Raw genomic sequence first — 15266 nt, forward strand, 5'->3', positions numbered from 1 at the left:
TTTTAATTAGGTTACTATACAATGTAAACTGCTGGAGTTGAGGAAATTTGGGGTTAGATACTTCAGCCTGGTTTTAACTTGTGAGTTGTCCTCATCATTGTGTGATTGCCCTCAGTGACATTTAACACTTGGTGTGCTGGTACTGCTCTTTAAAACTACAATTGCAGGCTTGCTTAGATTGTCATTAGTAATAAGGTGAAAACTTAATTGTTCAATGTGATCTCCAGTACATGGAGTTAAACTTTTTATCACCTGTGGATTGCTATGCTGTTTATGTTTGGTCATAGTCTAGATGAGATCATATACTGCCTTCAAAATAGGACAGCCTGAAGGAATTATTCGAAAAAGACTTTGGTTCGTATGCTAAGCAAGATTTAAAATTTGAGATAATAAACCTTCAGATGTGACTCTGGGTGTTCCTGTCATCTCACTGCTACAGCTGTGTGCATGGCGGTGGGATTTCCATGTTTGTGTTGCTGAGCCTGCAGACTATTTCTACAAAAGGTGCTGACTTCACAAATTCCTGAAGTATTTTAGTCAGGCTTTGCTTAATGCTCTGTTGCTTGCTTAGGACACAAAGAATCCAATTTCTAGCAGTAACTGATAATCTGTGAATGTAGCAGGTAAATAATGATTCTTGAAAGGTTTGCCAGGAGGTTTTGGTGGTTATAAAAAAGTAAAAGATGGCCTTGATTTCATCTTGTGTTAAGAAAAGCTAGCTGATATGTTACTGTTTCCCTTTCCTCATCCTATTTTTAACATTTTAAAATTGTGATTATTACCACACTTCCTGAGGTTAGAGAAACAATTGCTATAAATTTGAAGTAAATATTGCAATTCACTTTCCTTTCAAACATAGAGTAAAGATACAGAGCAAAGACCTAGTTTCTAAATTTGAAAACTAAATATCCTACTCAGGCTAGCAGTGTCCCAGACTGAGTTCTATATTCTCTGCCCTATTAATGTAAATGAAATACAAAATCTCCAGACTCTGTGGTTATGTCTTTAATGAGATGCGCTCTTCCTGTGGTAAAAGGGAAAATAAAAGAAAAGCTTTAGAAGATTAAATTTTTCATCAGAAGCAGATGAATGGCTGAAAATAAAGGAAGTATTTTCAAGTAGCTTTCAAGATTGGAGTGTTGTTTATTTACATAAACATTTGCACCCTTTTGGGGTATGTTACTGTGGCCCCTTTTCTCAGAGGGTGGGTCCCTGGAGCAAACTACTTGCTTCAGTGTAGTAATGAACTCCTAATGCTGGCAAGTGCCCTAGAAGCAAACATTTGAGTATCTCTGCTGTGTGCTCAGGATAAATAATCCAATTAAGACAAATCTAAAATCTATAAAGGAATACACTTCAGGTCTTAGATTGTATGACTTGCTGCCCATTTAAACAATAAATAGTGTTACTACTTTAAAACCATCTTTCTTTAGGTTGACAAGTTAAATTAGAACAAAACTCATTATGTGTTGCATGATATATTAGTGAAAACTGGTTAGAGTTTGTGACTCCAACAGATGCATCTTTATAAACAGAGTGTTTATAAAGATGTTGAACATCTTTGACCTTTGAACAGTGTTCTCTAGCTTTGTCATTCTAGAAGTTAATTGGAATTTCTAGGTCAAATTAAAACTGTGGACATTATCTTCTACTTTATCTGGAAATCAAGGTGCATAAAGATAGCAACTACAATTTGTTTCAGAACAGGTATTGTAAATTATTGAGCTCTGAAGTTGTGGGTTGTTTTTTGCCCTGTGGGGGTGCCTGCCAAGGCACCCTGCACTTAAGTCTTTTCACCAGTAGCCCTTACAAAACACTGTTGTAGAATGGGAAATTCTATTTGAAGTGAATATGTGGGGTCTGGAGGTATTTTCTTAAAAGGACAAGGCAAACTGAAGTAGTTGCTCCTATTTTGGGCCTAACATTTCTGATTGTACAGTGTGCTGTGGCTGCTCTTTGTCTGTTCTCTTGTGGCCATTGTTAGAGGCAGATTAATACAAGCCTGTTTTCTGCATCTTATGCAAGAGTTGGTTTCAGAAGTGCCTAACTTCAATTTATTTTTTTTGAATCTAAGTCAAGAAATTACAAAATTTAGATTCATTAGTACTTGGCAGGGGATTCCTTTATACTTGGCTCTTAAACTATCCTAAGGCATTTGTCTCCTTGAGTTACTTAGTCACCTTTTATTAAGATCCCCAAAAGAGTAGTAAAGGGAGGATTAACAATCCTAAGGTGACACAGGCTTTTGGATATGCAAATGTAGTGTGATCTTTAAATACTGTGAGATGTTTCTATTGAAGAAAGGGGTGAGATTGGAGGTGCTTTGGAATGCTGGTCATGATCTGCTCTTCAAGCCTTGTCACCTCCCCAATTTGCACATTCATGGCTGTAGCTGTGATCCCAGTGGTGTGGGGAAATGTGTGGTGTGAACACAGGGCATGTGATTGCGGCAACTCATAAGGCTGGACCATTTGGAACCAAAGCATGGAGACTTTTGCTCATAACCTTGTAGCAAATATATGTGATGAAGAGGGAAGGAAGCTGTCATTTTCTGCTACTAGTTAGTTGGTGCTTGGAACACTTGAAACTTTTGGAAAATGTACAAAAGTTTTAGACTTGTTGAAATTTTGAGTAGGTACAGGTCTGAATTAACAACAGAACTAAATGGCCAGTTCTCCATTGCTGAAATGTACTTCACTTGCTTCCCTCAAATGACAGGCAGCTGATAATAATGCCTGAGCTGGCTGTTTTACCCTTCTGTGCTTCTACTCATGTAGGAGACAGTGGACCCAGATGTCTGTAGAATCTCAGTCACCAAAAATGAAAATGCTAAAGAGTAATAGGCTGGTTTGGATAGTGCAAATATTACTTAAATAAGTTTGCATTATCAGAACTTAAACTGCAGCTGTTTCTCTGTGTAACTTGAATTGGTACTACAAATCCCAATACCTATTCTTGGAATCAAAGGTTGATATGAAATACTGATGGTGCTGAGAACCATAAGATTGCCAAGTCATGTAATAAAGTGTGAATTTTAAATATTTCTGGTTTTCAAATGACTTTCATGTGGTACATTGAAAGTCTGAACTTGTATCCTAACTGTGTGAGGTCTTGAGTCTTTGGACTCCTTGTGTTCCTCTTCAGTCTGTTAAGAATGTTTTTAAAGCTGTTGAACTGAATGACTGTTCAACAGAGAAATAATAAATTGGCTTGTCCTTAAGGTGAGGAATAACCTGAGCTGCTTGTCTATAAGATTGTGCTTAGGAGATGGACTCTTTCAAAGCACTGTCAACTTAGTAATCACATAGGAAGTAGAATTCGCTTTTCTCTGGGCTGCTTCAGGAACAAAAAAACTGGAGCATTTGTGAAAGTCAGTAGCAGTGGCATCTCAGGTTATATGCAAGTGATACTGTCTAAAGTCTGCAAAGCCTCTTGAAACAGGGAGGTCCTTAGAGCTTCTCAAATTCCTGTCTAAAGTGATGCTTAAGTTACCTCTGTTTGCCTTTAGTTCCAGTGATGGAAATGAAGAGTAATAACTCCTCCTGTTGTTTGTATGTTCACAAATGTATGTTTCTGTTTGGGTGAAAAGATGCTTCGGGTGGCAGAGGGATGTCCAAAGCACTGTGTCCTGATACGTGTTCTTTTCATTTCAGGCAAAAGTAAAGAGGCAGAGATAAAGAGGATAAATAAAGAGCTAGCAAACATTCGGTCAAAATTTAAAGGTAAGTGTCTTGATCATACTATATTGTATATATTTCCATATGACATTCTTTTGTGGGGTTTTGTTTTTTACATGCTTGGACATCTTTAGTCAACTGCTGACTAAAGCAAAATGCTAGAGCAGTCTGTTAGAATCACTTTTGAAAATGTTCTCTTACCTATAGAACAGTTCTGATAGTCCTGTGATGCTTGACCATAATAGAAGCAAACTCCCTCCTCTATCAAAAATTGGGCTACAAACTGTTTCTAATACTTGGCCTCCTAACCATGTGACTGCTCAGCCTGTTTGCTTCCAGAAAGCTGTAAGTCTGTGACTAGTTTGAAGTAACATGGGTGGATGTGATTTTTTTCCAGTAAAACAGCATCTATTTAAACTTCTCTTCCTTCCCCCCTCTTCAGCCCTGAGCCCTTTATGGAAGTAATGGGTTAGGCTGTCTTAGAGCAGAATTAAATTAAAATGTGTAGTTGCTGAAGCTGAAGCATACATCTTGACCACAAGCAACAGCAGTACAAATATTCATATGAAAAGAATATGTAGTAACTAATTTCAAGAGGCAGCAATTAACTTTTAAACAACACAAGGTAAAACTCATGCTGTTAGTTGTACTCAAGTTGTGTATGTGGTTTCAAAGTTTCAAGATTCTGAGGAGCAGTTGGGACGTTTTTAAATGGAATTGTAACAGTAGTAGCTGTGGCAAGTTTTGTTTAAATAGTTGTGGGGCAGTGTGTGTAGTTAGATAAGGTATTGCAATGTGGACATCCTATATGTGCTTTCAGAATCTGCTGGATTTGTAGTAAATTTACCACCAATGAATTTGCTATCCTCGCTTAGACTAGCATATCTGTTTGGAATACTTGATGCATTAACAAATAACTTTCCTGAACTTTGTATGATCTGTGCTACATTTTAAGTAGTATATCTCTTAAAGGTGTACAAAGACCTTTAGAAACCTGAGTGTCATCAACAGCTTAGAAGGGAAGAGTTAACCACAGTGCAAGACACTCAAGAAATTCTTCTAAATTAGAATTCTTCTAAATCACATGCCTCTTTGTTTACATTTTTCTCTTGGGAAAATAGGTAAAAGTACATGAACATTTAATTCTTCCCTGCTTACTTGTGAAGCAGCAGAGAAATTGTAGATTCATAGGAATCTCTGGCTATGTAGAACCATAAATCAGGCAGTGATCAGAGAATAGAGGTGCTTTCAGCAAAGTAGTGTCGTAATTTTAGACTGCATGCCTTGTATAGCATCCTTTAAGCACTATTTAAATAGTTTTGAATAAAGGTCAGTATATGCTCATTCAGTAGCTTGAGTGGAAGATGGCTGAACCTTCTTGTAGCAGATCTTCATTATGGCTTCTTACTAAATCTGTATGGATTTTGGATGGAAAATTTTAATTACCTGAAGACAATACCTTGATGAAGCCTGAGCAAAAACATAAATGTTGCCATTTGGAAAAAGTTGTGTTGAGACAACTTTTTGTGTAACTGCTTGAGGCCTTGAGAGTGTGAGGAGCTGATAGCTGTTATCTTTCTGCTGCAGGAGTCCCACATGGACTTCATGCTGTGTGGTTCTTCCTTGCAGAAGGGCTATATAAAAATTAAGAGACCTTCATATGCATTTCATTATTGGTTTAAGTGGAGATTATTCAGTTTAGCTTAGTTTCTTTTCATGTAACTCTGACCTTAAAATGTTTTTAAATAGTTTGGATTAAAACAAATGTGTGATTGTGAACTTAAGATGAAGCCCCTTGCTAAATAACTGTGGTGAATAGTGGTGCCCTGAGTTATTATTTGGCTGTACCTGGCCAAAGATGCAGCTTTTGGACTGGCTGCATGGCTGTAATCAGGGAAAGGTCTGAGAAACAAGACCTCTTGACAGAGAAGTTCTTGCTTGACACTAGTCTGGTCTACCTCTGGGCTTTTGTATGCTTCAGCACGTGCTGTTGCATTATCTGGATGCCCATCCCATGTAACTTGCAAGGTGTATTCTTACACTTTTGCAGACAGAGCCTCAATATTTCTACTTTTGTTCTAGCATGCAAGTAGCTGTCAAGCCTGATACCTGCCTTATGTTTGGGTAACTTGGTGTTGGAAGTACCCTTGTATTTAACAGGTTGGGATAAGGTTTCACATCTCTGGACGAGCAATACTTTCCTTGAACTGATGGAACTTGTGCTATGACTTTGGGTTCTGATCCAGCTTTTGTGCAGCAAGCTCAGCAGGAATTTAGAATCTCTGTATTTAAGGTGACTGTGTCTCTTGTCTAAGCATGAGGAAGCTCCATTACTGTGTCCTTGACGGTTGCTTTAAATGCTTCTGCATTAACTGAGATAAGAAGAATGTAGTAGAGAGAAGCTACACCAGTGTGATAAAGAAGTTGTAGGAGTAAAGTGTGGAGTGATGCTATGCCTTTTGTTTTACATGTTCAGACTGTAAGCTGATTTTGCTCCCATGCTTGAACCAAACTGGAAGTCTCAGTGTCAGAGCAGTAACTGCTTTGGGAGTGAAAAAATGCACAGTTTATTAAATTGTTGTATCACTTTGATCTCTCAAACCAGAATTTGTGTATTAATGAAACGGCCCACAAATCTGTAAACTGTTTCCATGATCAGAGGAACTTTGTTCTCTGCCTGATTCAGACTTGTTCTTTTTTTCCTGCTCTGGCATTAGAATTTAGTTTTGTTCTGATTGATTAGTAGGGTTTGGGTTACAAGAGTGGCTGCTAGATTTCAGACATGCTTCTGTATCTTCTTTTTGGCTCATGCAGAAGTGCCTCAATGTGTTAATTGTTGCCTTTTTTTTTCTTTTTTTTTTTTTTTTTTTCTTCTGCTGACTTGGTTTTCCATATTTGAGCAAATTATCTCTATTTTCCCAAAATACATGGTAACCCTTTGGAGGAAGTTAAGATAAGGCTCTAAATACCCGTTTTAAACTGAAGCTGTGTAACAGCTCAGTAAATTAATTGCTTTCCTGGCAGGCTGTGAAAGCATCAGCTTTATTTTTAAGATGGGCCTGCTTAGTCACACTGTCTTCTGACCATGTGTGAAGGCAGTCACACAATAAAATCATAAAGTGTCTTCAGTGACAAACTGAATTGTTGGAAGTAAAATCAGGCTTCAAATATGATCTGAGTTGTAGGGCTGATCTTTGTTCTGGTGCTAGTAGTATGGTAAATAAATACTAGTTTATGGATTTGTATGGGTTGTTTGGCACAAATATTCAGCATTTGATGTAGAGGGCTTAGACTGTTATCCCTCCAGAAATAAAGATCTTGCCTCAAAGTGTAGCTACATTCATAAAAATCAAATTCAGTTTTCTTAGCCTCTAAGATAGAGTAGTGGCCTTCTGATACAGTATATCTGTGGATTGCTGCCAACTGCATGAACAGAGGTCAGTGTAGGAAGGAAGCGAAGAAAAGTGTTGTCCATTCTGTTTTGCAAAAGCCATTACTGTGGTTTTAAAAGCTAAGATTTTAAGGTAGCAATCAGCCATGTGAAAGCTAGTGAGATTTAGACTTGTCAGGCTTCCTTATCTACCCCCAGTGAACATCCCAAGGACTAAACCGTTTTCCTGACCTCTCTCACTGGTTGCAGGCTTAGTAACAGTGCAGCACACTGGCTTTTAAGTACACTGAGTTAGATTGAAAAGCAGGTCTTTAACTTATGTTAAGCTATTCTTTAACTTATGTTCCAAACTAGAGCTGGAAGCTGCTGCCTTAGAACCAAAAGGTCTTAAAATACTTTCTTGCCTTATTTCTTTTCAGAGGGCTGTGTGGAAGATAATGTATGAGCAAGGAAAATCAAATTTCTCTGTTCAAATGCTGGGGAGGTGATAAACAGAAATTTGGAAGTAGTAATTATTTCTTAATAGTACTCATTGTTAATCAGCTGTTAATTTCTTTCTTAGCCAAATAAATAATAAATTTTTCAGGAAAAGCAAGTAGCCTTTGAAATGCCCACTGTGCTCAAAACCTGCTGACTTGTATTGTGAATCCTTCCTGTTTCTGCTGACTTGATTTGCAGCACTTGCAAATGTTCCCGAAAGCATTTGGAAATGAGCTGAGTTAAAAGAAATGATTGTGTATTGCAATAAAGATAACAGAGCATGTGACATTTCCTTCTGCTCTTGTTTGGATGTTTGCTTGGGACTGGGGGAAGCTGTACTATTTTGGCACATACTTAAGCAATGAGACTTGTTAGTAACGTTTGAAATAGAACCTTCAGAACTCTTCATAAATGCGACATGGAAAGGAGTGGAATAGGTAAAATTTCAATAAGAATCAGAGTCACAGACTTCTTCAAAAGACAGTTAGAGTTAGACAACTCTTGTGAGACCTTTGACTGAAGTCCTCTTTTTTTCAAATTGCTCAGATAATCAAATAATAAAAATTTTTAAAACCCCTGATATTCTGTTATTGCTGGGAAGTAATAAGACTTTGAAGAAGGGCTGTAGGAACTCTAATTTCACCAAGTTTATAAACTTCTTTTTGCCTGAGAACTCTTGCATTGCCTTCACTTCTGTATACAGAAACAGGAGCTTTTGAAAGCAGTCAGTGTAGCATTTTTTCTGTCTTCAGAAAAGGTGTTTCAGGTACTGATTTTACAATATTTTTCTTTGATACCACATGGTGGAGAAGGAAGCTGCTTGTTAGTAGGATGGTGATATGTTTTGTGCTTGATTCCATGGTGTAGCTTCTGTCAAAAATTCTTCAAATACCCTGAGATCCAAGGACCTTGCTAATCTGAGCTCTTAAAGTACTGGCATCTTGGAAGGATATAATGTTTTAAATAGCTGGGTCCTAAACCTAAAAAAGGAATTGCCAATCTCTGATAAATAGTTTGTTGTGAAAGTTGATGTGGTTCAAAGTAGACATATTTTCATGCCTCATGTTCTTCGTTCAGCAATTGGGTTGCAGCATTCTATACTCCCTCTTCCCTTCTGGTATCACAGAGTCAACACCAGTCATTTAAGAATATAAGAGATTAGATTTAATACTTTTGTATATAGCTGATGGATTATACACTAACAGGCAGCTGCAGTTCAGCCTCTTGGCCTGCTGGGAATTCGGTTTTGGAGATGGCTGGGTTGTCTTCACTTGTGGTGAAGTCCATGTGAAAGCTACTTTTTGATGTCTGTTGCTATATCTGAATCTCAGAGAAGCAACTAATGACATTAATGCTATCCAATACCATAGTAAGTCCTCAGTTATGTAGAACTTGGCCAATAGAGTTAGACTGACTAAAATGGATTCAGCTTATTTAGTGCCCCCTTCTGTGAGTCGCAGTAGTATCTGTTAATGGTATTGCACATCACCTGTTCCATACATTGGTCCCCTAGAATAGCTGGATTGTCAGGAGTTGGAGTGGTTTTTGTTGCTAGGTAATGTAAAGACCCACTGGTTTATTCACTGATTATTTCTTTTCCTTCTGGGTCTCATGTAGATGATCAATTAAAATCAAATCTTAAGAGTTTCTAGAAACTCTTCCTAAGCAGCTGAAAAAATACTAGAAAACTAAAGCTGATGCTGCCTTTTCCTGTGTTTTGTTTTTGGGTTTTTTCCCTTGCCTCTCCTAAGGAAAGTTATCTTTGATCTGCATCTCTCTGCCATGGTGGGATAGGAAGAAGCTTCTGCTCTTGAATGCCATTTCATTGGGAAAATAGCATAACAGGAAGTATTTATGCAGAATACTCTACTGTTGCTAACAGGACAGTTTGGAGGTCACAGCAGATAAGCAGACATGGTTGAGTATCTTCTCTTTCCTCTGGCCATATTGCTTCCAAAGAAGGGGAAAAATATTTCTCACTGCATGTTTCACTCTGGTTCTTCTGACAGTAATTCCAAATCTAGGAGAGCAAAATTCCCTATATTTGTTTGCTGACTCAGCAGGAAAAGAGCCTTATAGCAGCAAACTGTAAAAGTGGCTTGAAGAAAACATGTCTTTAGATAGCTTTCTGCAGAGCTGGCTGTTGTCAGAGGATGCTTACAGGATTTAGTACAGCAGAATTTCACTGCCATGGGTATCTTTAGTAGTGCTGCCTCCTATATTGAAGCAAAATGTGACCTATATTGGCTTCTGTAGTATGGACCTGAAGACAACTCCTCTTTTCACAACATAAAAATAGCTTTAAGATGAAGCTTTTTGTTGGCAATTGATGCACTCTGTGCCAGTTAAAAAAAATCAACGGGTGCCTAAAAACCCAAATTAGAAGGGTATAATTGTCTGCATTAAAATAGCAGTGGTTTGTTTAAATTTATCTCAGTGGAAATAAGATTAAATAGAAGAATTTTTAGGGTCGAAATAGAAAGTAACCCCAAAACGCATAGTTGCAGCCTGTAGACATAACCTTTTATCATCATGTACTTCAGTGGGCTGGTATGCTTTCTGTTGGTTCACTGTTACATGTCCTCACACAGAGCTGGTAGTCTTCATTCCTTCACTAACTGTAAGTTTAGTAGTGGTAATGTTTCCTTGTTTTTTATCCAGTCTGTGAATGTAGTGTGAAATCCAGTGGAGCTGTAGATTCATGTGGCCTGGCAAATTTAATATGCTTCTGTATCACTTCATGAGAAGGAAGAAGGAGCAACATCTGTACTATTAAGATTCTTTTTTAACTTCAGATTTATGTAATAGGCAGCTAAATATAAAATAAAAAGGAAGCTTAGAGCTCTTATTGGCAAGGGCAATGAGTAAGGGATATCTTATTGAAGCTTTAGTGTATGCAGCGCTGTTCTGGCTGAACTTGCCCATCGCTAAGGAATACACACTTGATGTGACAGATCAGTTATTCCAGGCCCAGAATGCTGAGGTGAAAGAGCTTATATAGTCTCTTAGGCAGCAGTATATATCAGAATTTTGCTACCCAGCAGTCAGTCATGCCTGATTTACTGGATACCCCTTTATATTTCCTGATTTACTGGATACCTCTTTATTTCCCGATTTGAGGTAGGGAGAGGATGTAACACAGAAAGTGTTATGTTCATGTGTAGCTCTTCCCTTCAGGAAAAGCAATGGTCTCCCGATGAACTGGAAGCTGCACTGCTCCATGTTGCTTCTGCAAGCTTCTAAAATCAGCAGTACTGCAACATATGGCCTAATCTATTTAGAGTGCATTTTTCTTCTGAAACTGGAACACCTGTGAATACTTTCATTTTACAAAAAGTTTAAAATTCTCATGGTAATCTCATTTCATATGTTTCTTTGAGTCTTTGGGATAGACCATTGTGACCTGATCTTTGTAAAACAACTTGCTGGGTGTTTTGTTTTTTGTGGTTTTTTTTTGTGGTTTTTTTTTTTTTTTTGTTTTTTTTTTTTGTTTTTTTTTTTTTTTTTTTTTTTTTTTTTGTTGTTTTGCTTTGGTTTTTTTTGGGGTTTTTTTGGTTTTTGTTTTTTTTGGGTTTTTTTGGGTTTTTTTTTGCTATTGAGTTCTCTACAGTGGTGCACTTGGAAAAGTATGTTAACACTTTCACTGAGATAAAGGTTTGATAATTGGTTTAAGAGGAGAACGTATATAGAAGACATAAATGTCCTTAACCTAAGCAGGAAAATCAAAAGCAGACATGGATGTGCTGCCTCTTAGTAAGAACATACTCCAAGGACACTGCAGGATACTTCACGGACTAGATGATAGCATTATTTCTTGACTATCCTTTCATCACCATCCTTTAGGATATAGATAATGGTAGATGGAATTATCACTAAGTAACCAAGGTAAAAGCTCAACATAGACTTAATTGTTGTTTGTTTCATTGCTTTTCAGGTGACAAGGCTCTGGATGGTTACAGTAAGAAAAAATATGTCTGCAAACTGCTCTTCATCTTTCTGCTGGGGCATGACATAGACTTTGGTCACATGGAGGCTGTAAACCTGCTCAGTTCCAATAGATATACAGAGAAACAAATTGTGAGTAACTTGAGCTCTAAAAAAGATAAACTGGTCAATCTAATATCCTGCCTCAGCTGTGGAGTCTGTAAAGAATTTTCCTTAATTCCCCCTGCCCTGGCTTAAAGCCTTATTTTAGCGCTAGGGATGATTCTGAAATCTAAACACCTTTGTGCACAGGGAGTCTTGAATTAGTTGCAAAAAAATATGCGTTCTGCATAAAATCATTACCCTTGTTAAGAAACTGCCTTGAGTCTTGCATTAAAATGTAAGTAACCTTTTAATTTTCTGAATGTCTCTTTCCATCTCTCTAGGTAAGGCTGTGTTTATCAGGTGCATGTAGCTTATTAGTATTTGAATAATAAGCCAAAATCTTGATTAGTCTCCATTCATCTAAAACAATCTTTTGAGTATATGCCAGAATAGACTGAGAAAACACTTAAAACCAGATAGTCAGGGTAACACTGAACTTATTAATTTTTGTTTAATTCACTTAATCTTTCTAGCCTTCACTCTGTCTAAATACCCATTTCTGCCCATATGGTATTGGAGAAAAGTGTATCTGTCAAAGAAATCGTATTTCCTGTTAATGCCACAATAAATGAAGTCAGCTAAAATAGATTTTCCATGTTGTGACTCACAGGGCTATCTGTTCATCTCCGTGCTGGTGAACTCCAACAGCGAGCTCATTCGCCTGATAAACAATGCCATCAAGAACGACCTGGCCAGCCGGAACCCCACCTTCATGGGCCTTGCTCTGCACTGCATTGCCAATGTGGGCAGCCGGGAAATGGCAGAAGCTTTTGCTGGAGAAATTCCCAAAATTCTTGTGGCTGGGTAGGTGTGACATGCCTCTTTCAAATACAAGACCAATATACTTTTTGGCAAATTGCATCTTACTTTTTGGTTCCATTGCAGCACCTTAATCCGTGTTTGGGCTCTACAGCCCTGGGCTTGCAGTATAATGACAGTTCCAATACCTGCAGGTGCTTTTACTTGCCTGAGTGTGGAGTTGCTTGTAGGAGTGTAAGACTACATGGAAATTAAGACTTTTGGTGTCTTGAATAGGCTTTTACAACCTTGTTGTGAACTGGTTTTTATTTTGTTTTGTGGTACTGAATACCCCTGAAATACATACGTTTTACTTTCCTTACCTCTCCTGATGAAAAAAGAAATAAATTGACCTAAATAGATGTTTATACTACAAAGTTTGTTATAAACTGAAGTTCTTATGTAAATGTACTGACTTCATAAGGAACATGATAATACTGATTTGTGAGTTTTCTTACTTCCTCTACTAACCATGTAAAGAGCAATTAATGTAAAAGGCAAATAGTGACCACCAACTTTCTTACTTTAGTATAGTTGAAAGTTTCTAAACAAACCTGGCAAATGTCTGAAACTGTAGTTAAGTCAATGTAAAGTTGGACCTATGATTGTAGGGCTAATTTATTTTAAAACTTAAAATGTCCAAGTGCAAACAGTGCATTTAAGCTCTTATGGATATGAAATGTTTTAGAATATGCATGGATCTTTTTATAACAAGTAACTGTCTTACATTAATATAAAAAGTGATATGTGGCATAAGAAATGTATTAATACTCTAAGTGTCAGGCCACTGTCATTGCCAGGTGCTGTTCTCCATGTAGCATGGTGGGGACAATACTGCAGTAATGAGTCATGGGGTTTTAATAAGATAGCCTTAAAAAATTCCAAAAGTTTCACTTGGGGTCACTAATTGCAAACAGAGCACAGCACCTTCAGGTCAGTTGTTTAAACTTAGAGCTGTGTTTATGTTTTCTGAGATCACTCTTCAGGGTCTCATGCCTTCTGCATTTCTAAGATAATATATATGAAACATGTTTGTGTGCCTGTCCTGTCTAAGTGACCTGGGCAGAGTGAGCATTGTCAGTTACATTTGCCAATTCAGCATAGCTCTCTTGGCTTAAATATAATTAGAGACAGGAGGAATAGTTTGTGGTTTTTAACTGAGGTACAACTTGATCTCATGGAAAACTGATAAATTTATGAAGAATAGCTGGGCTGAACTTCTACTGGGTATATAGAGGTTTCTGAACATTTAACCAGGATTAACCACATTATAAACTGCCTCTTAATACTCTTACTGGTAGTGCTCTGTACATTTTATAGCTGTTGTCTGTGCATCACACAAAATGCTTAATCAACAGCTTTGTGAAAAGGAGTTCACTGAACTAGAATAGTTGCTTGCCACTCTTAAAATAGTCCATTTCTGTGCCAGCAGCAGGGATGGCAAGGTGAATAGATTTGTGGGTTGTGTGCTTGTTGAGAGCCACCTTACATTCTAGTTGTAGGTTCTGAAGCTGTTGAGTAGTTCATGATTTCTATCTGACATGCAGGACCTATCAGTAGATCCAGCTTTGATCACATTCATAAGGTAGTATATCTGAACTGTCTGATTTCAGTCAGCCTGGAAGAAGCTTGTTCTTGTGATCAGATGAGAAACTTTCAGTTCTCATAAAAGATGTAAAATGCTACTCCAGTTTGTAAAGAATCATTACATATGTCTTGTCGCCTCTATAATAGTTGAAAACTTGACTAAGTAAACTTACTGGAAAAATTAAGAAGAACAAATACGTCAGCATAAGAAGACTTCAGTGAACTTCTGTTGAAAAGATGCGGCCTGGCAGGGATGCTGAGTCAGTGTGAAATCTGACATAAAGCTGTCCTGCAGGTATTGCTGTGCCTTAACGACAGTATTTTAAATCAGTATGTATGTCTTGCAGAGACACTATGGATAGTGTGAAGCAAAGTGCTGCTTTATGCTTGCTGCGTTTATACAGAACTTCTCCTGACCTTGTTCCCATGGGAGACTGGACATCTCGAGTGGTGCATCTCCTCAATGACCAGCACTTGGTAAATCAGCCTCATTATGCTTCTTGGGTCTAGTGTATAGAGAATGATGTGACTTCTGCTGTTAAAAACAGCATTTATTTCTGCTTGAGTCTTTCAAGCAAGTGGCTTTGGGAAGAAAATGGAAGGAGTTTCCCTTTATTTGCTGTATTTATTAATTTTTAATAAAGCTTTGTTTACCTTTTCATTGTCGGTACAGGAATAGTATGTACAAGTTTGTCTTTTCCTCTGGCTGTAAATTAATTAATCTTATGCCTTGTTACACTAAATCACATTGCATAGGTGTAATATTAATCGTCCTAGGCCTTTTAAGATTAGATCTGCACTAAAGATTCAAGGCTTGATTTGTCATTGCTTAGACTTCTGTGTCCTGTGGTGTCTATGTCATTCTTACTTTGATGCTTAAAAAACCCTCTTGCTTTGGAAAGGAGACCCTGGTTTTTCCCACAGTCCAGTTACTTTATGAAAAGGCTATTAATACCTATGCCTCAACAGTAATGAATGCTTTAGTCTGCAGTAGTAATATCCAGTGCTTGTGTTATACAAAGCCCTCTCCTCATGTTGGGTTGTAAGCATTCTTTCCTGGATGATCTGCTGCATTGAATTTCTTCTGCTCATGCTTCTCTTGTATAATAAGACAATTTGTGTCCAGGCTTAATTTTAATACCGCTCTCTTACTTTAGGTGTACTATCCAAACATGAGACAAAGCTAATACAAAAAATAGCATAAAATGCTCTGCAAGCATGGCAGTATCATGCTGTTGAAAATT

The 15266-nt window shown here is 37.6% G+C and overlaps 1 protein-coding gene across 4 annotated transcripts in view; it reads left to right on the forward strand.

Moving 5' to 3' along the window:
* AP2A2 (adaptor related protein complex 2 subunit alpha 2) overlaps window positions 1–15266 on the forward strand; it is a 45566-nt gene that overhangs the window by 9937 nt on the left and 20363 nt on the right. For all 4 annotated transcript variants that reach the window (XM_053945229.1, XM_053945230.1, XM_053945231.1 and 1 more), the window contains exons 2-5: window positions 3654–3722; window positions 11483–11625; window positions 12248–12441; window positions 14370–14499. In XM_053945229.1, the coding sequence (XP_053801204.1) occupies window positions 3654–3722; window positions 11483–11625; window positions 12248–12441; window positions 14370–14499 (536 nt within the window). The remainder of the gene's footprint in view (window positions 1–3653; window positions 3723–11482; window positions 11626–12247; window positions 12442–14369; window positions 14500–15266) is intronic.

Source organism: Vidua chalybeata, chromosome 6 (assembly GCF_026979565.1).
Source record: "Vidua chalybeata isolate OUT-0048 chromosome 6, bVidCha1 merged haplotype, whole genome shotgun sequence".
Taxonomy (NCBI): domain Eukaryota; kingdom Metazoa; phylum Chordata; class Aves; order Passeriformes; family Viduidae; genus Vidua; species Vidua chalybeata.